Source organism: Lissotriton helveticus, chromosome 8, assembly GCF_964261635.1.
Source record: "Lissotriton helveticus chromosome 8, aLisHel1.1, whole genome shotgun sequence".
NCBI lineage: Eukaryota > Metazoa > Chordata > Amphibia > Caudata > Salamandridae > Lissotriton > Lissotriton helveticus.
Window position 1 is genome coordinate 65,528,993 of NC_136069.1, and position 27,867 is coordinate 65,556,859.

General features: G+C 45.2%; 1 protein-coding gene across 1 annotated transcript in view; it reads right to left on the minus strand.

The window, feature by feature from the left end:
- The window catches only part of MIX23 (mitochondrial matrix import factor 23), a 49,821-nt gene extending 46,746 nt beyond the window's left edge, over positions 1-3,075 (minus strand). Inside the window, exon 1 of the mRNA XM_078656632.1 lies at positions 2,941-3,075. Within this exon, the coding sequence (XP_078512758.1) occupies positions 2,941-2,991 (51 nt within the window). The 5' untranslated portion in view covers positions 2,992-3,075. The remainder of the gene's footprint in view (positions 1-2,940) is intronic.
- Between the last annotated feature and the right edge of the window lie 24,792 nt (positions 3,076-27,867).

The following is a 27,867-nucleotide window of genomic DNA, read 5'->3' on the forward strand; positions in this document are numbered from 1 at the left end:
ATTCCTTGTGGGCCTATGTTGAAAACATGTGGGCTATTCAACAATTCACACCAGAAAAGTAACATGGTATGGTAGGTTAGTAAGTTAATGTGCCAACTGTAACAATCCGAGTGCAAGATGCATTTGACATAGCTTAAGTCCATTCACATGGACAATTAAGTTGAAAGGAACTATAACCTTAGGCCATACTGGACAGCACATAAAATGATACTATACACTAGTGAGAACTTGTTCAAGTCATGTTTGTTAAAGTAGGTGTTTTGTGGAGCACTGTGATGTAGCCCTTTGATGCCTGGGATGCATCATTTTCTATCTTAGCATCAGCATTTCATGCCATTTGTGAATTACGTGATATAAATTTTTTTACTTATATGTGTTTATTACTTTACCTTTAATAAATCGCATCTTATACAGAGCGTGTTCTTTACGTTGAACTTATTAAGTTAGTTTGATTGTTCTTACATAGGTGAAAACTAATTGCAACTCATAACTGGAAAGTACTGCACATGCCTAGGCTCAGGACTTTATTACAAGTGCAGCTGAGGGCAGAGTGCTATTTATCACCTCGTACTACCATGCTCTACCGGGGACACCCTCAAGCAACAGCACACATCATTTTAACAGAACCCTGAACATTTCCAACATGACCCAAATACGCCTTTAAACAACAGCACATAATACCGCCAACTGCGTAATACGCATGTACTTCTGTTGAACAGTGGGCACGCTTGTCAACCTAAAGGATGGTGAATGGATTTAGTACAGCTTTTTCATCTTGCCATCAAACACCAATAACTCATTGAAGTGGATACATTCTTCTTACTTAGGAATATACACAGTTTCTTCGTAGAGAGTGTATGTCCATAAGCAGAGGTAGACTCTTGTCCACAGTGGAAACCTCAGAACAATTTGGCATGTCAACTATGGATAACTAAACAAGCTTTACTGCCATACGAATGTCAAACTGCGTACTGTACTATGGTCACGAGCGTGCTAGTCCCTTCCCTATCTACAATTGTAGCTGATACCGTACCTCCACCATGCCTAGCTTATTAGACTTAGTACTGCTGCCCACCCATGCCAGTCTACAGGGAGTTACAGCCATTAACAAAACAAACAAGATGATGGACGGAATGTTGCACAATGGCTAAACATTCACCCCCAGTCACAGATCTGGGTTTAATCCATCGTTATTTTGCTCAACAAGCCAACCCAGTTCAGACATGGCCATATGCAAATCAGTCTTGACCCTGTGCCTCATGGGAACAGTCCATCCCGAACTGCCAAGCCATGTCTTCCCTGGACCGGAATCAAGCATCCTAGGACCAGTTTCTGGCTATCAGCCGTCTTCAGCCAGGATAGCTTGACTCCAGTGGCGTAGTGAGCACGGGACCCACATCTAGGTATACCCTTCCCACATAGGATGAGCAGCAAAACAAACATCTTGTGTGTGTTACAGCCATTAACACCATTAATGCGAACAGGAAGCTACCTCCACCGTGCCTATCTTAGGAGCCTTAGTACTGCAGCCCACCCATGCCAGTCTACAGGGAGTTACAGCCATTAACACCATCAATGCGAACAGGAAGCTAGTTCTACCCACCCTCACTTGCATTAATATCTAAGGAGTTGATATGTCAGTCTACTCCATGCCTGTCTCTGGGTGCCCTCGATTCTTTCCAAAGATACAAATGTCTAGGTTGGGGGTCTCTATTGCCCTCATGTCTATTGGGAATTTACTTTGTCCATCTCAGCTCCGGACCACCTCCTCATCCTCCCAGGCCTTCAAAACTGACCTCAAAGTTCTCCTCCTTCAGAGACACTTCCAAATTCTATTATCTGAAGGAAGATCTTCCATTATAGAAAATTCTATTCTCCATGACTATGGAAGTGCCTTCCCAATGTGTTCTTGTGGTTTTAGAGTCGCCATTTATTGCAGTATTATCCTTCTACCTGTGTTTGGTACTCTTTTGTAACATGCACACGTCACTTTTCTCTTGTAACACACTGTTTGCTACCTCTTACATTTTGTTTGCTTTAGATACTTGCACAAGTGCCGCCATTCCCTACGCAACGTTTGTTCTTGTGCTTGAGTGTCTGCCATTTATTGCAGTATTATACCTCTACTTGTACTTTGTACACTTTTGTAACTTGCGCACATGTCACTTTTTCCTCCTGTAGCGTACCTTTGCTACCTCTTGTATTTTGTTTGCTCACAATTGTCACTTTTGCCTCAGGTTACTTAATGTTTGCTTTTGTAATTTGTTCACTTGTAATTTTCTCCTCATGTATCAGTACTGTTCCTATTGTGAAGCGCTCTGACACCTTCGAGTAAAGTCCGCGCTAGATAAAAACGCCTAAAATAAATAAATAAAAAAAATAAAAAACAACATGTTCTTTTGAAGAGAAGCTCGCCTTCCTGCCTCTTAAAACAAAGCAGGTCTAGCAGGAATCGCTTCAGTGCTTCTCCCCTATCTTACATGTCTTGATGCATAACCCACTTCCAACACACAACCCATCAGTCCACCAGCCATATACATCGCAATCACGTTCAAAATTAAGCTGTGTGTTGCTTTCTTCTCTTAAACATTCCCACAAGTAGTTCTGCAGTCTGAAGACACCCTGTGTTGTCTCTCTGTCCCCCAGTGGAGGGGCTATCGCAATCTCACTGCCTCGAGATCTGCTCCCCCCTCCCTGGTGAATGCCTCGAGTGTGTGTGTGTATGTGTGTGCCTACCTGCTGCACGTGAAGAGCTGGGGCTGCCCTTCATCATAAGTGACATTGCCCCGCTGCACTCTGGGTAGGCACTCCATCCTGCACCGCTGAGGCGCCCTCCCGCTGCCGTTCAGGCAGGGTGAGCCTCTGTGGCTGTGGAGAAGGATGCACCCATCTGCCTGGCGCCCCTCTGTGCCCCTAGACTGCCCCACCCGCTGTGCTCACCTGGAACTCGGAGAAATCCTCGCAGCTCACACCTGCAGTGGGCGCCGCCATATTGGAACCGCCCCCAGGACCCGCCGGGCACTGACCCCTTGCAGCTGAGGTGGCCAGCGCAGTGCCTGTGCGGAGAGCACAAATCAGCTGAGATGAGAGAGGTCAGGTGGGCCAGGGCAGGGTGAGAGTTCGAGGAAGTGGCATAGCTGCAAACTTTCCCGGGTAAAGCTTGACTCATGAAATCGGTCCAGTTTTTTTTGTAGCATTCTGGGACTTGTAGTCCTATTTAGCCCGGTATAAAACTAGGATTAGAAGTACCAGAATTTGAAGAAAAGAAACGCGGTCTGGGCTACATGTTCACGCATGGACTTGGGAAAAGTGGCACCATTAACGAGGTGTGAGAAGTGCACAACAAGCATTGGCAAAGCCAATAGGTTTGACGTATTCAATATCTACTGGCTTTTTCAATTTGTTTTTTTAGACTGGTTGCACAGCAATGCAGGCTGCTTTGGAACATGGCTAAAACTAAAACAAGCACTGGCGTTGCCAATAGGTCTCGCAGTAGGAAAGTTGGAGCTATTGGTTTTGTAAATGACATTTTATATTTATATATCGTTATTGGCATTGTCAATAACAATATATAAATATAAAATGTCATTTACAAAACCAATATCTCCAACTTTCCAAATGCGAAACCTATTGGCAACGCCAGTGCTTGTTGTGGTTATGGCCCAGTTTTTCATTCTGTGCGCAACATATGGCTGAGCAACAAAGTATTCAAAATAATAAAAATGCAGCAAAGTAAGTGGGGCTGACACAGAAGCAGACTGCAATTATGCTCCTATTTAGGCTTACACTCCCTTGCCCTTCTTTATGTATTGATGGACATGCTTTTAAAACTGGAACAAAAGAAACAAGTATATGCAATAACCCCCAAGCATCCAACCCAGAATATTTATTCAACATACAGCGCAGCACTAACTTTGTCTCTTGGGGTCGGAACGTAAAGGCGTCATACATATTGTTCTTCTGGCAACCAGTCAGTCTATCCTTAAAAATGTGTCCTGTTTGTTTCCTTTCTCTCTGCAGATTTGTGCTCACGCCTCTGAATGGGTATTTGTAAATCATTTGTAAGGCTACAAAAACGATCAAATTTAAAAATACATTCGTACACAAAGGACCTCTTTTTAACAGAAAGTAATTAGTACATGAAAATGCAGTCGTTGGCACAAGTGAAGAACCGAGCAGCATTCCCAACGCCCGGAGGAGGACAAAACGATGATTAGTGGATGCTGAATGGGGGGATTTATCATGGGATAGCATCCGATATTGTTGTGAATTTTTACCGCGTGCCTCTGTGAGCTAAAGAGTGTGAAGAGGAATGCAAATAAATTTGGCAAACAAGTCAGCTGTGCGCGCACAGTGGTTGGAAGGGGCAAATTCGCGACATTCCCGAAGGCTGCGGGGCGGGTGTATTTATATCAGGGGCAAGAGAGAAATGAGGCCGAGCGGTGCCCTAGAGGTGTGAGTAAAGAAAGAGCGGGGGGGCACAGGTATCAGACGGGGTTCGTGGAGGGGCAGACACGAGAGGGTATGTGACAAACGGGCAGGTAACAAAGAGCACGAGACGGAAGGGGCAGATTTTAAAAGGGGAGCCGGAGAATGAACGACCTGAGGCACGAGATGGCAGCGAGTGTCACACTGGAGTGTAAGTGGTTGGAAGGGGCAAATTCGCGACATTCCCGAAGGCTGCGGGGCGGGTGTATTTATATCAGGGGCAAGAGAGAAATGAGGCCGAGCAGTACCCTAGAGGTGTGAATAAAGAAAGAGCGGGGGGCACAGGTATCAGACGGGGTTCGTGGAGGGGCAGACATGAGAGGGTATGTGACAAACGGGAAGGTAACAAAGAGCACGAGACGGAAGGGGCAGATTTTAAAAGGGGAGCCGGAGAATGAACGACCTGAGGCACGAGAGTCACACTGGAGTGTAAGTGGTTGGAAGGGGCAAATACAAAGGGTGAAAGGCTGGAAGAGACGGTGGTCAAAGGGCAGATGTCAGGACGTCGAAGAGGTTTGGAGTGGGACCCAAAGTCCGAGCAGACACTGCGGGGCACGGGATCGAAGCAGCGAGTGTTCCTTCTTTAAAGTTCTGGAAATGCCCTCAGTGATAAAACTAGTTGGGTGGGACTAGAAGAAACGTACAAAGCAAAACAAATGCAACAATACTTGTTAAACAAATTATAGACACCAAGTAACAGCAAGAAAGATACAGAAATTACAACAAGAGGGGAGGGAAGAGGTAGACACAGAGAGATTGTACGGAGACAAAGTGAAAAACAACACAAGTGAAAAACAACACGTACCTGATAATGCAGAGCGTCCGGGAAACTGAAAGTACGGCCGGCCTGCGGCCGGCCATGTATAATTAGGGGAGGAGAAGCCCTTTGATGTGCTGTGCGGCCGGGAATGCAGAGCGGCCGGGAAACAGAAAGTACGGCCGGCCTTGAATAATTAGGGGAGGAGAAGCCCTTTGATGTGCTGTGCGGCCGGAATGCGCGCGCTTGTTTGGTCACGTGATTCACGTGAACTTCAAGAAAACCGCAGGAACGAAGCCCTTGGTTTGACGAGGATTTTCGAGACATGAATTCTCGCTCCGCTCAATGCGCTTGCGCGCATTGATAGGTCGCGAGACCTAAAAATAAATGCTCTGATGGGGCTACCATTGACCATGTATATATGTGTGTATATATATATATATATATATACACACACACCCACATATACACACACACACACCTGCATTGGCATTTCTAGTGCTGCAGAGGTTTTCCAGGATACGATTCGTGGGGTTTTGTCTGGACTGGATGGCGTAATAAATGTCAGCGATAATATTCTGGTGCATGCCCCTACCTTGGATGTACATCTTAGCCGCCTCAAAGGTGTGTTTCAGAGGTTGTTACATCATGGACTAACCCTACATAAGGAGAAATGTGAATTTTTGAGAACAGACATCTCGTTCTTTGGGTATCGTTTTTCACAAGATGGTGTGTCCCCTGATCCTCTGAAGGTGTGTGACATTCAGTCTGCCTCTGCTCCTGTTAACGTGTCTGGTGTAAGGAGCTTCATGGGAATGGTCAAATACTGTGGCCGCTTCATTCGTGGTTTGTCTGATTTAACGGCTCCTTTACGAGAACTCACTAAATCTAATGTTACCTGGGACTGGGGTCCGGAACAGGAATCTTCCTTTCAAGCTACCAAGCAGGCCCTATCCGCTGACACTACTTTAGTGTACTTTAACCCGTTGCTGGACTCTGAGCTTTCTGTGGATGCAAGTCAAGGCGGCCTGGGGGCTGTACTTTCCCAGCGGCAGAGGAATGGTGAGTTGGTTCCAGTGGCGTATGCTAGTCGTGCTTTGACTGCCACTGAACAGCGATATTCTCACATCGAGAAGGAGGACATTGGGGATGTCGTCACTTTCATTTATATTTGTATGGCCAACCTTTTGTTGTGTATACGGACCATAAGCCCCTTATTCCTTTGTTTATGGGTTCATCTTCAAAGCCCCCTCCCCGCATTGAAAAGTGGATTTTGCAGCTGCAGGATTACTGTTTTACAGTGGTCTTTCATCCTGGGGTTTTGAATCCCGCTGATTATCTTTCCCGGCATTTTCGTCCTGCTACTGTTGCTGAGGAAAATGATGCCGAGGATATTGAGTAGTATGTGCGGCTGGTGGTGGAGCGTTCCAGATCTCTCCCGATTTCTATGGAGGAGATTGTGGATTCCACTGCTCGGGATAGGTGTCTTTAACTTTGCCTATCCGCTGTTGGTACTGGGAAGTGGAACGAGATCATGAATTCCTCCAAATGCCGTACGGAGGACGCTAGATCTACCTTGGCGTCTCTCTTTTAGGTGCGGGATGAATTGGCCTGTTCCCTGGAGGGGTGTCTCATGAGAGGTCCTCGGTTGGTGATTCCTGCCTGTCTTCAACAGCGTGTGGTGGATTTGGCCCATCTGGTGCATCAATGGGTCGTGAAGACCAAATCCCGTTTAAGATCCAAGGTGTGGTTTTCCGGATTGGACGCTCTGGTGGAGACTACAGTGTTGGGTTGTGCGCTGTGTCAGGCCGCTGGGGGTGGGGATGCCCCAGTTCCTATCATTACAGAAGGCATCCCCTCGTTCCCGTGGCAGAGGGCAAGTGCTGACTTTGGATGTTTACCTGATGGGCGGCACATGTTGGTGGTGATTGATGACTTTTCTAAATATCCCGAAGTCGAGATAATGGACACCACCACAGCCTGTCGCACTATACCGCTGTTTAATAAAATTATAGCGACACATGGTTTGATTTCTGAATTGTGTACTGATAATGGACCTCCTTTTTCCAGTCATGAATTTTCGACATATCTGCAAGCTAGGGGTATTGTACATCGTAAAGTCACCCCTTTATGGCTCCAGGCCAATGGAGAAGCAGAACGCTTTATACGTACCCTTAACAAAGCAATCAGGATTGCCGTCACAGACCGTCAGGATCTGGACTGCGCCATATTTATGTTCTTAAAGGAATATCGGATGACTCCTCATTCCATCATTAAAGTCAGTCCAATGTCCCTCTGCATGAACCGTCCTCTAAGTAATTTTGTGCTCCAAATGGAGGCGGTTCCTGCAAGCTATGCAGTTGTGGCTGAGGAGCTGAAGAATTGGCAAGTGATGAACGATAAAGTGGCACTTAAACGTGGGGCTAAGCCCCGGACATTTTTGGTTGGCGATCTTGTAATGGTGAAAAACCGGCCCCGTAAAGGGAAGTTCAGTTTACCCTTTGAGCCTGAGACTTGGGTTGTGCAGTCTGTTCATGGGACAAAAGTGACTGCTGTGAGGGATGGGTTGGTTGTTTCACGAAATGTATCTTTCTTTAAATCTTATCGAGCTCCTGTTTTTGATCAAAGTTATGGACATGTGGTACCTTCTGATGGTGACTCTGTGGTTACGGATGACGAATTTGATGATATGTGTTCGGGTTTTCCTTTTGTTCCACTGGCGGAGAACGTGGCATCTGGACAGCATGGTGCGTTTCCATCTGTATCACCATCCGGTGTGGAGTCCGAACCTGTTCCTATGTCTCCCCCTATTGCACGTCTGATACCCGATTCTGATTCTCAGATTCGGGGTGTGGGGAGGTATCAATTACAGCCATGTCCTGCTCATTCTACACGTTTGAAGAATTATGTAACATGTCTGAGATTAATTTATGTTTGTTTTTTGTCATTTTTGTTGAATTTGTGGAGGAATGTAATCTGTTCGCTGCTCTTACCTTGTTTCGACTGGCGGCAGATAAAGGGATCGCGCTGGTTCACCTGTGCATTATATAGGGTGGGGACTTAATTGGTTTAATAGGAGTGGGGCTTTACTTTGTAATAAAAGAATGCTGGTGAGACCAGGATAGCGAACAGTCTGACCTGTGTGTTGTGGTGATTACTTCCGGCTTCCGACACAACACCCGGGACTTGGCCCACCCGGGGGCTAAATAATAACGAAGCGCGGGAGCCCGCGTTTTTTTTCTTTTTTTTTACATTTTCGGCCAAAATTCGCGCTGGGTCCGCGAATCTCAAAGCATTTTTTTTAATGGGCCCTGGGGGTCCTTGTGGGACCCCCTGAGCAGGCCTAGGGGGTCAGGGTGTTTCTATCCTGCCCCCTTTTCTTGTTGTTCGTGTTTGTTTTTCTACACAGGACTATAAACAAGTTTCTAACATGTAACACTGCTTATGCAGTGTATTGTTTAGTATGTCCATGTGGACTGAGGTACATTGGAAGTACTATTCACCCAGTTAAAATCAGCATTTTAGAGCACATGCGGGCGATAACCAAAAAGGATGCCACGTATCCTGTGGCCAGGCATTTTGCAGAAAAACATTGCAGCGATAGGGATCTATTGTGTTACTTCGGCATTGACCAAGTGCTACCCAATGCTAGAGGGGGTGATAAGGTGATCAGATTACGAAGGTTAGAATCAAGGTATATAATTGATTTACCGACCAAAACACTGAAAGGGATGAATAGTGGAGAAGAGCTGGCAATACATTTGGGAGATCAAAGATGATAGTCCAAAGAGATTTAAGATCATGTAATTGTCTGTGGTTAACAATTGAAGATGAAAAGTATACTGTATGAATTCTTTTAGATTTGAAATGTGTTCCGCTACCGGGAGGTTTTTTTTAAATCAAAGGTCACATTAAGCATGTGTTTAATTTTAAAGGTGATCAAATCACAAAGGCCGATATACGGCGTTATAAGTATGCACAGCAGAGATTTTGCTAGTTGCAAATATAATATGAGTTCAGGCCAATACATGGCGTGATAGTGCGACTGTTCACCAAAAAATAACACAATTGCTGTCATTTTGTATGAAAAACTCTGGTGTTGTGGATTTTGCGAATTAATGATGTAATCGACATGACAATTCGGCGCTAAAGTCTAACAAAGTTTGGGACAAATAAGGTAATCCATAATGGAAGCTGTCTATATGTCAAAGGTATATGTACCAATATGGCACTTACGTTTGCAAGACAATCCGTTGTCTCTGGTTTTCCGTTGTTACTGTTTATGTCGTGATACATCATGTGACAAATTGATTTATAAAAAATACACCGTCCTTTTGGCGTGCTATTCAAACATTAGAGTAAGACGGATGCCGAAACACGTCATGTTTGCTCTAAAATAAAATGGAAGGAGAGAAAATCCCTGTGAGTGCTTCTTTCTTGGATATAGATAAGCAAGAAAAGTGAGTGTATATATATATATATATGGTGGGGGAGTGGTGCTGAGCAATTAAAATCACTATACACTATACCTGGGTTTGCCTCGTCTTCCTTTGCTGCCAGACCGCTGCAGGACGTCTTTATGCTGAATATATATATATATATATATATATATATATATATATATATATATATATATATATATATATATATATATATTCACAAATGGTGTCTCGCTGTGGCGTGGCAAAATGCAAGTGCACTCACGGGTCTTTTTTCAAATATACATTTTATTGGCAGGCAGCCGGCACTGGCAGATGCCTGCATATGTTTGAGTATTCTTTACTTCGCAGGATGTATCGTACTGCCAATGTGCCTTATAGGGCAAGGATATTTTCCAGACAGTAGACTGTGTATTATGAGTTGCAATTTAATAATTTAGTTATCTTCAGAATTTTCCCTCTACCACCTCCTCCTGTCTTGAACTCTATAATTGTATTGCTATTTTTACACGCCTTACACCTGAGACATGGGAAGAACCATGGAACAGGATCCTTTCTTCTTGGGTGGGCCTTGTAATGACTGTGCACTAGTTGATCCTTCAAGGAGGTGCTACATCTATATGTGATTTGGGGAGCCTGTGTAATGATGTCTTTTAGAATATTATCAGTCATTAGAATTTTCCAATTTTTCTTGAAAATCTGTACAATGTTATAGGACTTGGAGTTGAAGCTAGTAATCATTGTAGTTAGAGCCTCATCTATATTAGTCATATGGTCTTTTTCAGTCTTAGCAGCTAGAAGATTGGATCTTACCAGCTGATCTGCTCTTATCTCTGCTGTTCGTAAGATACTTTTAGTATATCCTCTTCTGTCAGTCATACTGTTTCTTTTTATGCGAATGAGTTCACCTAGGGGATTATGAAAATTCCATTTGATGCCAGAAACAAACTAAGTTTGCCAGAGATGAGAGAGACTACAGCACAGGACGTGTTTTAAAGTTCGCAAAAAGATATGATGCACCACGAAGTAAATTAAGCCAACAAAAAAAGAGCGGACAAACACAAAGACACACCTCAGAATCTGAGATTTAAACCTCAGAAGGTGAGCAATCAACAACTTCAACAGGTGATGGCCAGGAGAAAACGAAGTAACAACTTATTTTCAGGAATACCAGCTGATAAGAGAAAGCCGACTGGGAACACTCCCAAGAATCCACCACCCAGACGAAAAGAAAAACAAGAAGGAGCAAAAAAGGACGCGGCGAATCCCTTACTCTTCAGGTGACAAGGAGCAAGTAGAGACGAGGGAAATGGTAGTAAATAGAGAAGAGAAAACCATCATTAATTTGACAGACAGGATCTTGAACAACAATGTGATACAGGTGCTGAAGCTTGGCCTGACCTTTTTTCCTACTGTCGAATTTAACTACACTCAAACTCGTATAGACCTGTTTAAAGTCGTAAGGAAATTAAAACGAAGAAAAGTACATCTTCTACATCCAAGGAATAAGCCACCTCGTCTTCCACAAACTGAAGTACAGATGGACATTCTTACAGGCAATGACCTCAAAGCACTGTTTTCTCTACAAGCGTTGGATGAATCGCAATCTATTGACACTAACGATAATATTGCAAACTCACTAACTAGAGCAGGAGTCGTACAACAAAGTGACATGAGCAGTATGCGAGCAAAATCACGTTTCATGCTACAAATGCCACATGATGCCATAGATGTGTTCCATGAGGCAACCATTCAAGACATTAAGGCTCTAGATAATGCGAAGGCACACCAAAGGAACTACACTATCCCTTCAAAACAATGGAAGGCAATACAAGATCTAAATAAGGAAGAGACCCTTGTCATAAAACCCTCTGACAAGGGTGGGAATATTGTCCTACTAAAGAAAGAGCAATACCATGCGGAAGCCCTGAGACAATTGCAGGACACGAACTGTTACTCTCCTATAAAGAGAATTGTATATGAGAAATGTATTGAGAGTTTCTATAATCGTTTACGAACTTGGAGGGATAATGGCATGCTAGACCAAGATGAATACTTGTTCTTGTATTGTGAATATTCAGTACTTGCCACTTTTTATCATCTTCCAAAAATCCACAAAGATATGATGAATCCCCCTGGATGACCCATAGTGGCCTCACGAAGTAGTCTATTGGAAAATACATCCATTTATATTGATTCCTTCTTATCTCCTTTTGTAAAAGAACTTACTTCTTATGTGAAGGATGCTCAGGATTTCCTTAGACTAATAGATGGGATTGAGTGGGAAGAAGAGATTTTACTTATCACCCTTTACATTACAAGCTTGTATACATCTTTTAATGATGAAAAAGGATTAGAAGCAGTGAAATGTTTTTTGGATAAAAGACAGCTTAAATTTAGTGACCATAATCTCATGCTTTTAGAAATGACAAAGTTTTGTTTGATCAATAATATCTTTACCTTTGCTGAGCAATTATACCAACAGTAACAGGGGACCACCAAGGGCACGTGCTTCGCCCCCAGCTAGGCAAATCTTTTCATGGGCTGGTGGAAGAAGCGTGTCGCCTGGGCGGATCACCATGAGGAATGGATAACAGGTACAATGTTTATCTTAAAGTGATTGAATTGAGATTCACGCACATGATCCGTTAGCAAGTATCAACCATGACATATGTGTTCTGTTGTTTGTTAAAATTGTATTTTATTTTTCTTATCATTGGCTCTCACAAATGTCGGTAAGGTATGATTTGCTATTACCCCCCTTATTTCTCCCTCCCCGATATATCAGCAATCATGTAGCAGCGGGAGATTTATATTGTAATGAACTAGATATGACTAGACATTCGTAGTTGCTCGGCTTGAAATCACTCTAAGATGGCTGCCTTTGTATTCACTTGGTTGGACTTTCATTGCCCTCTTTTATGTTAATGAATATTATTGCACAACAACACTGTTTGAAGGATTTAAATTGAATCATGTGATGAATGAAAATTGACATTGTATTGTATTGTATTGTATTGTATGTATACTTATATAGCGCGGTCCTGTCACCCCAAGGGCATCCTGGCGCTTGAATCGACGTTCACACCATATACGCTGCTCAGGCAACCCTTGGGAAGAGATGTGTTTTCAGAGCTTTTCTAAACGGGTGGAGGTCCCTTTGGCTTCTTAGGGGCAGTGGTAACGAGTTCCAGAGCTTGGCCGCTGCAACACTAAACGAGCGGCCCCCCATCCTCACTCTCTGGAATCTCGGTACCACGAGCAGGTGATCCGAAGAAGAGCGCAAGGACCGCGCAGGGGAGTACCAGACAAACATATTCTGCAATGGGACCGGGCCTTGTCCATGCACCGCCCTGAACACTAAGCATGCAGCTTTGTAACAAATACGTAGGTGCACCGGCAGCCAGTGTAGGTCTCGTAGGGCTGCTGATGAGGAGCTGTGAGGGGGGCGGGAAAGAGCCAGCTTGGCGGCCAAGTTCTGGACCCGCTGCAACTTCCCCAGCAGTGTTTTTGGAGCCTCCAGAAGCAGCGCGTTACAATAGTCAAGACGACTCAAGATGGTACCACGCACCACTTCGGGCCTGGCCTGCTCGGGGAGAAGGGGCAGAACTTTACACAGCATACGAAGCAGCGTCATGCACGTGGATGTGGTCTTATTCACGTACATATCCAGCTGCAAGTTGGGGCCAAAAATCACCCCCAGGTTGCGTGCCGACTCAGCAGCTGACACAATTTCGGGGAAGGTCGGAGGCCAAAAATTCTCCGGAAGATCACGAGGAATCCGGTCCATGGAGCAGTACAGCACCTCGGTCTTTGTACTATTGAACTGCAAAGAATTGGACCGGAGCCAGTCCGCTGTGAAACGCCTCCAACGGAATCGCGTTCTTCCCTTCCAGCGAAAAGACCAACTGGGTATCATCCGCATAATTAAATGCGGAGATGCCAAATGATTTAATTAGTTGGACCAGAGGTCGGAGGTAAAGATTGAAGAGTATAGGGCTGATAGCCGAGCCCTGCGGTACCCCCTGCCCTACTCTCCGCACCTCCGAACTGAAAGAAGGCAGCGCCACCACCAGCTGCCGGTTATTCAGATAGGAGACCAACCAGTCCCTTGCCCCTGCCGTGACCCCGCACTCTTCCAGTCTCCTGATGAGGATACGATGGCAGACCGTGTCGAACGCGGCCGACATGTCGAGCAGCACCAAAAAGGCTGCCCGCCCACTGTCGACCCGCGAACGTAAGTTGTCAAGCACGGTCACCAGCGCCGATTCCGTCCCGTGTGCTGGGCGAAAACCAAACTGTACCTCATCGAACCAGGTGTTATCTTCCAGGAAGCCAGACAGAGAGCGGGTCACTAACTTCTCCATGATCTTAATGGGGAAGGGGAGCAAGGAAATCGGTCTGTAATTAGACAAGCAGGCGGGGTCCAAGCTGGATTTCTTAAGGAGGGGAGACACAGTTGCCAGTTTCCAACACTCCGGAACCGTTGCGGTGTCAAACGACTGGAGGCAGATGGAATACAAAGGATGGAAAAGTTTGTCCTGAAATATTTTCCAAAATTTTGGTGGCAGTGGATCCAAAGGGGAGCCAGATGACACCATTTGTGCCACACTACGAAACTCCTCAAAGGAGGGGGTAGGGAAACGGCTCAGCTGGGGTCGACTGGGCACAACGTCCGGAGCTCCCAAACTGAGGGCATATCCACTCAGCTGGGGTCGACTGGGCGAGGTGCCCGGACCTCCCAGACCGGAGACAGGCCCGCTCCTTCCGGGTCGACTGACTGAGACATCCGGAGCTCCCAGACTGAGAACATGACGGCTCAGCTGGGGTCGACTGGATGAGACCGCCGGAGCTCCCAAGCTAAGAGTACGACCATGCGGCTGGGGTCGACTAGGTGACTCCTCCGGAGCTCCCAGACTGAGAGCAGTGCCATTCAGCTGGGGTCGACTGGGCGAGCTATCCGGAGCTCCCAGATCAGAGGGGGTGGATATTGGACTCTGTAAACCTTCCAAGATTTTGGCAATCTTCTCTTCGAAGGCACTCGCCAGGGAGTCGCACAAAACCTGCGATGCAGGTATATTATTGGCCGCACATGAAGGATGGGTCAGGTCTCTGACAATTTTAAACAGTGCTTGTGACTTGTTAGAGGCCTGATTCAAGGTGGCTTCCAAATAGGACGCCTTAGCCACCTTGATCTGTGCCTTATATTCCTGCAATAACTGTCTAAAAATGGCCTTCAACGAGTCAGAGTACTGCTTCCTCCATGCCCTTTCAGCACGTTTACAGCGCAGCTTTAACTGCCTCAGGTCATCCGTGTACCAGGGGCAAGCCCGATTCAGTCTACCCCTAGATCTGCGGAGTGGTGCCACCTTGTCCAAAGAGTTCGAGATGGATCGACATAAGGAAGTATAACTCTCTTCAGACGAATTACTCAAATTAAAATTGTCCGGTAGTAAGCGTGGCAAGGGCGTAGATTTTAACAGGCGGGACCAGGGCCTGCTCAGCTTGGCCTGTCTGGACCCAGCCTCCGCCGAGATATAATCCTCCACGTGAAGGGAGAAGGCAACCAATGAGTGATCCGTCCAATACTGGCAGAAGATGCCATTCACCGTCACTAGTTGAGCGTCTCCAAATACAAGATCCAAAGCGTGACCCTTCCGATGTGTGTTATGAGGAAGGGGTCCCATAAGGATGAAGAACACAAATTATAACATAATACAAAACGCAATCACATAGACATTGAATCAAACCACCATGTTTTAATCACAATGGGGATGAATAACAAATAGCAACAATAATCACGTATTAAAAATGGACAGGTGGAGCAATGCCCCGGAGGGAGGGGGAGTGCGTGATGATGTGAGGATACTGTGATAAGGAAGGGTTAGGGTAACAGAATAATCAAAACTTCAAGCCACAATAGTTTTGATAGTTACACACAATGTACAAGAAAAACCAAAAGAACTTAGATTACTAATCAAGACTACATCATACTCCACACAGTACAGTATATGAACGGTTGGGCCGTGGAGTTGACGTTTTAAATGGCTGTCGACGTTTCGACCCTCTCAAAATTGCAGGTCCTATTAAATCCTTGCGGTGGGGTCTTCTTCAGGACAAGGGAGTTGGGGCAGACCACCTATGTCGATATATAATGTCTTGTATTATTATACGAATTAAACTCAAGGAATTGAATTACATTGATTTGGATAAAGGAAAGCACACGGTTCAAATTACGATAGACGGGAACATACACCAATGTAGAAAGACGTTATGACACCCGGATTGTGGGATGCCAAAAATAGGTTGTTCACATTACCGTGAATGGTGGCATACATTACAGAATAAAAGCGTGAAATGCTGTGTGTGCATCACGTATAGTGACCCCCTGACTAACGGGTGTCATTAGTTGATTATTACCCCGTGAATGGTAAAGTATATTTAAAAAAGGGAACGTAGACAATTAGTAGTCCGTAACCAGATGGGGTGTAACCGGCATGACAATTCCGGACACGTATACAAAGGAATATATGTCATTACCTTACTGAGACCGATTTGGGATCTGGCAAAGTTGAGGGGACATCCTGTTTGATGTTCCTGTGAGGAAATGTACAAGAAAAAGGGGGGGGGTTTTGTTCGACAAGTTGATACACGTCGGGACCGACACATCATGCATTCATTACGGCAGACAGGCAGAGAGCCCGGAGGCACTTACCCCGTCAGTCCGAGGACAGCGTTCGGAGTCAGATTAGATCGTCGAACAGATCTGTGCGTTAAGTAAAAAGGAGAGTGTGATTATGAGGGGGCGCTCCTTCTAACGTTGTGAAATAAACGCTAACAGCCAGGACATGCCACATAACCAGCTTACCGGAGGCCGAATTAATCTGGCTGGGAATCCGCACGAGTTCGCAATGGCGATTTTCGATTCCTGATTCCTTAAGTTACTGTGGTAACGGAGTCACATGATGACTCGAGCTAGTATGGAGCTAAACGAAAGACTGTTTAGCGGTTGCTAGGATACCGCGTGCAGGAATGATACTGGAAAATTACTGTGCTACTCAGTGGTAGCATTCAATGAGACCACGTGGAAGTTTGAATAGACAATAATTTTGGGAAAATTCAACTAATACACACCAGGGTTACAAGAGGACAACAAAATTCAAAAAGCTTGTTGGTGTTGATGCAAATAAGCAGGTATAACATATCACGTGCCAGAGGGGATCGCTGGCATACCCCTCGCGAAAGGGTGAATATTTTGGCGGGTGATAAAATCGTGTGTCTATTCATGGCATTTTTGGTGTAACCAGCGTACCTCTCACACGAGGGTAAGGCCAGTTAATCCTTAGAAGCCTAATATAACAAACATCTCTATTTTACTGGTCGAGGCAATCTATGAGTAACCGGCGTACCTCTCACACGAGGGTAAGGCCAGTTAATCCTTCGAAGCCTAATATAACAAACATCCATATTTTACTGGTGGAGGCAATCTATGAGTGACTGGCGTACCTCTCACAAGAGGGTAAAGGCCACTGGTGGAGCGATGTTGATGACATCAAACACATAGGAAAAACACACAGTGAAAACATAGACAAAATACCAGAAAATCAGTGTCAATACAGTAACTGAATGGCGTACCTCTAGCATAAGGGTAAAGGCCATAGTATCATACGTTGAATTGATTACATAATCAGGGCAAGGTGGCCAGCTGAGAGAAGGAGCTGTCATGCTCATTGAGCCCCTTTTCAATGGAGTTAAAGAAAAACATCCATTTCAATTCCCGGGTGTTAAGGATGCTTGAGATATTACCACCCCGGGGTCCCAGAATCGCTGTCTCTATTACTACCCATCTGAGGCTGTCTGGTGAATGTGAGGAAGCGCTGAAGTGTTCAACCAAGGGAGCCCCCTGTACCTCACACCTGATTCTGCTCATATGTTGGAGAATGCGCACCTTGATTTTCTGCTGTGTTTGGCCTATGTATATCTGTTGGCATGGACAAAGTATCGCATATATAACGTTCGAAGAATTGCAGTTCGTCTGTGCCTTCAGCTGAATTTTCAATTGATCGTGTTGGAATTCTTTTCCCTGAATGGTGGTCTCACAGGCTTTGCAGTTTCCGCATCTAGAGTGGCCGGTCACGGGAGGCAGGTTCCACAGAGTTGTTATCGTGGGATCCTGAGGTGTCGGTAACAAGGATCTGACCACGAAATCTTTCACACTCTTGGCTTTTTTGAAGGCATGTAGAGGTACTGACGGTTGGTCGATATCGTCCGATATCAATTGCCAGTGATGATTTATAATCCGTTTGATCTGGTTGCTTTTAGTGTTAAAAGTGGTAACACAAACAATCCTCTTTTCCTGTTGATTCCTATTGGTATTAGGAGATAGTAGTTCCTCACGAGGATAGAACCAAGCTCTTTTTCTGGACTGCTTGATTAGACGTCTGGGATATCCTCTCGCCAACAGTCGATTAGTGAGCTCATCAGATTCCATCTGGTAATGTTCACGATCTGAGCAGTTTCTACGAATCCGGAGAAATTGCCCGAACGGCAGATTATCCCGCAGGGCTCTGGGATGATGGCTGTCGTACAACAGCAGGGAATTCCTCTCTGCTGGTTTACGATAGAGCTTCGTAAGTAGGGCTCCTGCATCCTCGTAGATGGTGAGATCAAGGAAATTTATCCTATGGTTGTCGGATTCCATTGTAAACTTCAAGAAGTCAGATTGATGATTTAGCCAGTTAAAGAAGGACATCAGATCGTCTCGGTTACCATTCCAAATCATGAGAATATCATCAATATAACGCATCCAGAGACCAAGTTGGTCTCTAAATGGATTTACTGAGTTGAGTATGGTGTCCTCCTCAAATGCGGCCATATATAGAATGGCTACATCTGGAGCAAAGGGAGCCCCCATTGCTACACCGGACGTTTGGATATAGAACTTGTTCTTGAAAATAAAAAAGTTTTTAGTCATTGCAATCCGGAGCAAGAACACGATGAATTCAGTGGGTACTTGGACCGGTGCCGGGCGTCGTTGTAAGCATCGTGTTATTACGTTCAATGCTTCTTGTTGCGGGATTGATGTATAAAGCGACACCACGTCGCATGTCGCCAGTCAAAGGGAGACTTCTCAACAATACTGATCGTATGCATTGTGTCCCGAAGATAAGTGGGGGTGGATTCCGCCAATGGTTTCAAGAAGAAGTCAATGTACTTGCCTAGGGGTTCAAGTATAGAACCACATCCAGATACAATCGGTCTACCCGGTGGGTTGTTCATACTTTTATGGATCTTGGGGATCGTATAGATTGTAGCTAACCGGGGATGTTTTTGGTTCAAAAAATTGAATTCCAATTCAGAAAGGAAACCCAGATCCAGTCCCGCTTTGGTTATTTCAAGAATTTCAAGTGCAACCGCCTTCGAAGGGTCAGCTCGCAAAAGTTGATAGCTGACTCCATCATTGAGTTGACGCAGGACCTCGGATTCGTATGAGCACAAGTCTTGGACAACAATGGCTCCCCCTTTGTCCGCCGGTTTGATAACCACTTGGTCGTTGTAGGCAAGTGATTGTAAGGCAGCCTTCTCTTCTTTGCTTGTATTATACCGGACATACGTTTTGGTACCTAAAAGTAGTTGAACATCACGCCATACTACCTCCTCAAATGCCAGAATCTTGTGTGACAAGGTGCTATTAAAGGGGACAAAAGTAGAGGGGGGTCTGAGGCCGGTTACCGATGGTTGCATTCTCGGTTCCGAATTTCGAAAGAAATACTTAAGCCTCACCTTGCGAAAAAACTGGTAAAGTTCTGCGCGGATGGTGAAGTTGTCAGGGTTATTCGTGGGAACATATGATAGTCCTTTCTCCAATACTTTGATTTCATTATCACTGAGAGTTTGTTTTGAGATGTTAACAACAGGACTACTAGGCGATGGGGGGGCACCACCCAATAGTTTCATTTCAAAACGTCCGTCGGTATCATTCACCATCTGTATGTTTTGTTTCGGGTAACCCGTTCTCCGTGTTGTTCTGATTGGAACTGAACCTGTTTTTGTGGTTGACCACGACCTCCATCCCAATTGCCTGCATTTGGTTGAAATCCACGTTGGTTGCCTCTGGGCCAGTTGTTGCCCCGACCTCGAGGGGGACGCCATGACCATTGGCGCTGACCCAAAAAAGGATTGTATTGGTGTTGTTGCTGCTGATGTCCGTAGTCTGGGCAGTTGTATTGGTTGCTTGGACCAGGTTGTTCGTGTTCTCCTTCAGAGCTATAGGAGGAATCCGAGAAAGTCTGATAGTTCCGTCTCCCTCTGTAGGAACCTCGCCCCCGATTAGTGAAGCGGCCCTGGCCGTCCTGGCGGAAATAGTCTTCCTGGAGGTACGGGTAGGTCTTTTTCTTGTCGTACAGCCTTATGTCTCGGGCTAGTTTCTCAAGTTTACGATTTTGTGTGGTTAAGTCGAAATCCTTGAGAGTGGCTTCCAAGTTGTTGAGGGTTTCTTTGGCGTTTGCAAAATTAGCGTCGGCTGCTATTTCCGCTTTCAGGATCTTGATCTCAGCACTAATAACTTGGACTTGGTCAGCAGCTGTCTCCACCCCCAAGACCATCCAATGCCGAGAGCAATTGTTGGCAACGTGGCTGAACCCTTCTTTAAATTTTGGGACTTCTACGAAGATGGCCGGTTCGATCTTAATCTGGAGCCCCACTGGAATGATATTCTCTTTGAGATATCGTGTCAGAAGATGGCCATGCCATCTGGTGCGGACCAACTTTTTTTCCAGGCGTTCCAGGCGAGAGATTTTATCTTTAAGTGTAAAGTCTATAGTAGGGATGTCGTTGGAGACAAAAAAATTATTTGGATTTTCCAACAATTTATCTATATAATCTTCAGAATATGATAAGAGTTCCCTTTTGATGTGTGGCAGAACAAACCAGCTGATGCAGCTGGATGTCGTTGCAAGCTTGGCACAAAGTGGAGAAGGCACTGTCCAGTGGACCGCCCGGCCTCAAATTAAAGTCTCCTAGAATCACCAGCTTCGAGTGGGTGTTCGAGAGATCGTAGATCAGATCAATGAAATCGGGGAGGGAGGGTGCATTGCCCGGCGGACGATAGCACAAAACCCCTGAACAAAGTGTCTTTCCATGGCCTTCAAAAGCAAACCCCATCAGCTCAAATATATGTATATATATTGGAAATAGGATTATTAGTATTGGTAGGGCAATAAGGCCAATAACACAATCTAGGGCCCTGAATAGGTCTCAGAAAATTACTCCCATGCTCAACCCTTGGTAGCTTGGCTGCAATCAGGCTGACTTAACTTCAGAGGCAGGTATGTAAAACATTTAAAAACACCAAGTCAGTAAATAATGAAGCCACAACACACAATAAAAATCCAACACCAATGTATAAAAATAGGAAATATTGTTATCTATAAACTGTAGAGAACCAGAGATTTAAATTTTTAAAGAAGAAACACTTTCTAGTGCTTAGAAACCAATAGTGCCACTTCTGGAACTCTGGTCGCCTCTTACCGGGATAAAGTCAAAGTCTGAGGCCAATCGCGTTGGAACCCTGGTTGGATACACTAACCGGAAGCCCCGGTCAAGATTTTACCTTTACACTTAGAAACATTTGTGGATGATTTCTCACCAGATGTTATGCACCCTCCTCCATTAGGGCAGATTCGGCGAGGGTTCACCGGATTGCCTTTCTGTGAATGTCCAGTCACCCTTTAGAGCTTTTTTTTACAAAAGTTCACCAAACTCTGAAGTTTCTCTTGAGGGTCCAAAGTGTCCAAAACACAATACAAGGCTTGGGAATCTCCAAAGTGGTCCTTTAAAGGTTGGGACCACAATCCCCACAAAGCACCTGGACAACACCCTTATAAGTCCACTGGATACACTCCAGGCAGGGTACTTTTGGTGGAGTTGATGCAGGTGAGCTCTGTTAACCTGTAGCTTGCAAGGAGCCAACTCTTTATTGCTCTTAAAACAAGGTGCACTCAAAGGGCTGTAGTTCCAGATAATGCAGCAGCCGCAATCAGTCAGAATGCAGGGCCAGATGGTGCAAATCAAGTTTCTAGCTTGGTCATTAACTCTTTATTTCTCTTGAAGCAAAGTACATCCATAGGACTGTAGTTCTAGATAACACATTTTATCAAAAGTTTTACCTCTGACACCATAAATCTGGCACTCTTATTTTGAAAGCAGAAGTCCTTTTTATTGACTCTACTAGTCTTATTCCTTTTTCATTATTTATATGCAATGTTTGGTTCGGTATGCTTGCAGTCTATACACAAAGAATGGTCACTAACATTTCATGTCTTAATTTTTGCACAAAAATATATACACCATACAATATTTACAACTAGCCTGTGAATACAAATATCATACATATATTCAAATCATAAACAATAAATTGTGTTATTCAAAACATCGACCCTATATCAATTCTTCTGATAAGCGTCCTACTTTGTTGCCAGAGTTGCACTGTTTATTACTTGGCAATTCCTAATGTTTTGGTCCTATTAGAGTTAAGAGTCTATTTATTAATAGAAACAAGGTGGGCTCCCAAAATCTGGCTCCACATGTTTATTTCAACATTATCTTCCAAGTGTGTTATACTCTAGTCCTCTATAAATGATGCAGACGCGTTTCGACCTCTATGTTTGTGGACCTCTTAGTTTATGTAAGGTCTAGATAATGCAGCATCAAGTTTCCAGCTTGGCAATCCTTCTTCTTCTCTCAATTTCAAGAAGAAGACCTGAGAGGAACTGCCCCTCTCAGATGCCTTTTCATTGTTCTCTGGGGTTACAAAGGAAGGCACTCCTGTCAAATAAGGTGCAAGGCAACACCCCAGAGCATGACCATTTCCTCCAAAGTGTGGAACAATGGTATCCCAGAGAGCACTGATTCTCTAAAATTCAATATGGCACAAGTCCCAGCAGAGAGGCAAGAGATGGCTAAACCAACCTCCATGATGGCTCATCTCCATAGACTCCCTCCTGTTGTGTGGCGTTTTAGGCTCCGAGTGAATTTTCCCGATTCATGGTCTTATGTAGGTACAATTCACATTGCCCTAATATAGGTATAGCAATCAAGAACTTATTTAGACATAGCCCATGCAGACCAAATACAGGCATGGCTACTTCCACCCGTACCAAACGTCACAACGATTTCTTGGAAAATCGGCTTAAGCAGTCAGGGAACTTCCCCGTGCTTGAATATTGATTTGTCCAAGAACTCATGTACTTTGCAAAGAACAACTATTCCCTAGAGGTTCTTTCCTGACGTTATTATGCCCGGCTTTACGTCAAACTATGGAATTCCTAGACACCTTTAAGGTATTAATATACCTTCACTTGCTCTAGCAAGACACGGTGGTTCAGAGAAGTTCGACTATCTACTTGCCCGACGCAGCTCGCTACAGCAAGTGCAGAAAGAAGCCGACCCTCCAGCTGACGCACTGATCAGGAAGCTGTCTCTTCTCCTGCCGAGAATCCAGCTCCAGTGTTTCCAAGCTCCCCTTGCGGGGTGTTGGGAAATCAAATCCTGAGACTGAGATACCAGACCTCCTTCATTCTAACCAAGGGCTGGAGCTGATTAGAACCTAGAGAAATCTTGGATAGATTCTTGGCAAAGAAAACTAAAACCTATGCTACACAATACTTACTTCTTCCCGCGTACTAGACTTAGGTTATGTACATTGGGGTAGGCGTATTTTAGAAGCACCAGTGGAGTATTTTAGTCATTGTTATTTATGTATATATTTTTATATGGCTAAGAAACCATACAATGCTCTTACAGTATTATTTCATGTTACTTTTTACGCTGTACGCATTATACTTTGCAGTCTGCCTAACGATTGTAGCAGTTCACTTTTCTTGCTTGAGAAAGAAGACTGCTCAATAAAACCTTTTTATTGAAAACGCCCGTCTCTCTATTTCTCTGCAACTCTGTTCAGTTCAGTTCAGTTCGTTTATTTGTTTCGAAGGTTAAAAACCATCATGAAAATACATAATAATAATAATACATAATCTCCATTAAAAACATTCTGAACAGCATGACAATTTTTTGAAAGAAACAAAAAGCAGAAACCTCCAGTTAAAAAGGGAGGGTTTTTGTGAGTAGCAAAACCAGAAAACAAGTGTAATGCAAGACCCCATGTAACATTACAGGTGCCTCCCAAACCCACCAATTTCATCAACCCCTTGTGTTTCTCAATTTAAAAACAATTTTAAGAAAGCTTATAATAGCGAATAAAGTTCGCGTTTCAATGGCTCTTTGCAGAAACAGTAAGGCAGCTTTGGCATGGAAAATATTTGAGTCCTTCAAGACACCCACTAAAAATCTTTGACGCGGTGTTTTATAAAAAGAACACAATAAAACAAAATGAAGGGTGTCCTGCGGAGACCTATTGTCGCAGCCGCAGGCACCCTTCTGCTCAATTGTTTGAGTGAACCCTGACGGATAGGCTAAAATATGGTGCAACAAATTGAGCCTAAAACGAGTCATTAAAAACCTCTCGTGCTGACTGTACATTAAAAAGAGGTACGGTTCCATGCCAACTTGATTAGATACAAGCGAGTGAGCAACTGCCGAGGATTTAGTAGAGTCAAGCTCCCTCCTCCTTCTATTAAATTTATCCAGCAATTGACATTGTACAGAGTGTCTGGAGTATATGTCCACCCTGGAGGGGTCCAAGAATAGCATTTGTTCATCAATATCTCCCAAAGTGTCTTTAACATATTTCAGCCATGGGATTTGAAGGCATTTCTCTTTCAACAAGCAGTCCTGGATGATCTGTCTGAATAATTCTGCATTGGGGTTTAGCCAAATTTTAAGCCAGGCCATTATGGGTCTCAGTCTGATGATGTCGGTTATATATGTGGTTCCCAGCTCATCGTGAGTAATTGCTGCGGGGATGCTCGGCGGAAGTTTTAACAGTTTTTTTAGAAATTTATCTTCCTCTCTTTGAATTGATTGTGCATCTCTGAAACCCCACACTTCAGCTCCGTAAATGGTCTTTGATATGGTAACTGATCTATACAAAGTCATCACCTGTTCTGGGGACCAGCGACCCATTCGACGTGCAAAGTTCAATATAGCCCCATTAGCTGAGACTAGTCTCCTCGCCCTCTCCTCTATCAGAGGGGCGAACTTTAACTTCTCATCAAATAAAAGGCCCAGATATGGGAATGTTTTAACAGTGTCCAAGACATGATCCCCCAGTTTAAATACGAATTTCTTCTGTGGTTTCTTGCCCACTGTCATGATGAAAGATTTAGTCATATTGACAGAGAGGTCCAATTTCCTCATGAAATCTGAGAAACCCTTAATTAAAAGTTGCAAACCAACAGCCGTTCGGGCTAGGAGGACCGCGTCATCGGCGTACAGAAGTACTGGCAGATGACGTGTGCCCACCTTTGGGCAGTCAGTTCCCAATGCAATCAGGTCACTCTCCAAGCCATTTATATAAAGGGAGAACAGGAATGGCGCCAGGATGCACCCCTGCCTCACCCCGCCCGAGCACGGGAAGGGATCAGTACTCACCCCCCCGCGCTGTAGCGGACCTTAGCAGTGGTGTTCCAATGTAGCTCCCTCAAGATGTTAATGAGATCCGGATCAATTCCTAGGTTGAACATGAGTATCCAGAGTTTGGCTCTGTTGACGTTGTCGAAAGCAGCTGCTAAGTCCATAAACCCCATGTAAATGGTGCCATCAGACGCCTTGGTATACTTAGCGGTGAGCAGGTATAGGTTAAGGCATTGGTCAGTGGTTGATCTGCCTGTTCTAAACCCATACTGGGTGTCCACCAGGATGTTATTGGTGTCGGTCCAATCTAATAGTCGATTGAGAAGTGCCCTCCCTAGTACCTTGGCGGAGACGTCAATGAGCGAGATCGGTCTATAACACTGCGGGCTGTCCCTACTGCCTTTCTTATAAATCGGGACAATCACCGCAGTGGACCATGATCTCGGCAGACCCGTTTTAATTGCTGCATTCAGTACTTTTGTTACCATTGGGGCCCATAGCTCAGTATTGCTAAGAAAGAGATCAGGGGGGGTCCCATCCGGGCCCGGGGCTTTATTTCGTGTTAGCCCTAAGATTGCTTTGAATACTTCATCCAAAGAAAGTTCAAATTTGTCTGCCCTTGGTCCCCTCCATATTCCATCACCAGTGTCTGCCTCCTGTTGGTTGTACAGAGATTTGAAATGAGCGATCCAGTGTTCTGGCAAGATGTTAGAACAGATGACTGGGGAGGTTGAAACGAAGCATGCACGATTGACTGAGTGAAATACTTATCTATTGTTTCCGCGACTCTAGAGATATGTTTCTTACTCTTGGGAAACAAAGTTGTCATGTTTAGGCGGTTGTCAGAAACTAATCCCTTCTTGTGAATTCGAGAACGTTTCTAGTGACCACTGAGCTAGCTGGCACTTACTATTAAGTTTAGTATATTCTATAGCTACCTAGTCAACCTCAGTCCTACGTCTAATCTATAGGATATACTATTCCAATGCGCAGAGCCTATTGGGAATATAGGAATTACACTACACTCCCCCTTGCATCTGCACATTCCTTCCTTAAGCCTGTCATCTGGCCGGGTTCAGATGGTAGGGGTGTACATGAAACTGGTTTCTTCTGCCTGCCTCCTCCTTCTTGGAAGATCATGGTTTAGAACCCCTCCCTCTTGCTCTGGCATTCCTATGTAGGAAAACCCTCTCCTCCCAGAATGGCTCTTTCACCCCAGGGGCTACTTATCACCTCATCAAAGCAGCCTGGCTAATCCACCTAACTCTGAAAAATCAGGGCAGAGCACTGGAAGGCTGAATTTTGGCTAACAGACAAGAAAGTCTTATAAATTCTTGTCTGTACATTTTAAGATAAATTCAACAATATCATAATGGCGGATTTTACAATCCCATTTTAGTAAGTCCTTGAATTATATTTTCTGTGTTTCCTGGTGGGAATTATTAATGAATAACTTCTTGCCATGTTAACCTTTGTAACTGGGGATTGGCAATGGGGGGAAAACTGGGCATTTTTTTCCAACACCGAAGCTTATAAAGCATCTTTTATAAGTGCCATGCCTATATCTACAGAACCGCAAAACACACAAGATGATGGACGGAATGTTGCACATTGGCAAAACATTCACCCCCAGTCACAGATCTGGGTTTAATCCATCGTTATTTTGCTCACCACACCACCCCAGTTCAGACATGGCCATTTGCAAATCAGTCTTGATCCTGTACCTCATGGGAACAGTCCAACCCGAACTGCCAAGCCATGTCTTCCCTGGACCGGAACAAGCATTCTAGGACCGGTTTCTGGCTACCAGCCGTCATCAGCCAGGATAGCTTGACTCCAGTGGCGTGGTGAGCTCGGGACCCACGTCTGGGCATACCCTTCCCACATAGGGCGAACAGCAAAACACATAAGATGATGGACGGAATGTTGCACATTGGCAAAACATTCACCCCCAGTCACAGATCTGGGTTTAATCCATCGTTATTTTGCTCACCACACCACCCCAGTTCAGACATGGCCATATAAAAATCAGTCTTGACCCTGTGCCTCATGGGAACAGTCCAGCCCGAGCTGCCAAGCCATGTCTTCCCTGGTCCGGAATCAAGCATCCTAGGAACGGTTTCTGGCTATCAGCCGTCATCAGCCAGGATAGCTTGACTCCAGTGGCGTGGTGAGCACGGGACCCACGTCTGGGCATATCCTTCCCACAGCGGTCTAGTGTTTGGGATCCGGAGGGTCTCCAATGATATCACTTACGGCGGAGGAGGGGCGGAGCTGACGGTATATGACCTGGGGTCGCGGGCCTGGCGCCCTCTTTGACCTCTGATCGGCCGCGTGGACGGACCTTCTCCCCCTTGACCCGGACGAGCGGTGCTGCCCGGACGCTGTTTTTGTTAGGTGAGTGGTTTACCCTCTCACCCCCCCTCCCCCTGCTCCTGCGTTCCCCTCGGGTGCTCGGTGGGCGGGTGCTGCCTGCTTAGGTGCGGGGGGTGGGCTGCGGTCGCGTGGTCTGGGACCGGTGCGGATGTCGGACAGTGCCTTTGGGAGGGTGGGCCTGGTCTTGCGGGCGGAGTGGGGAGCCAGTGGGTCCGTCTGGCCTCTCGTTTGCGGGGCTGTTGGGAGTAGTTTGTGCTCTGGGGGACGCGCTCTCCT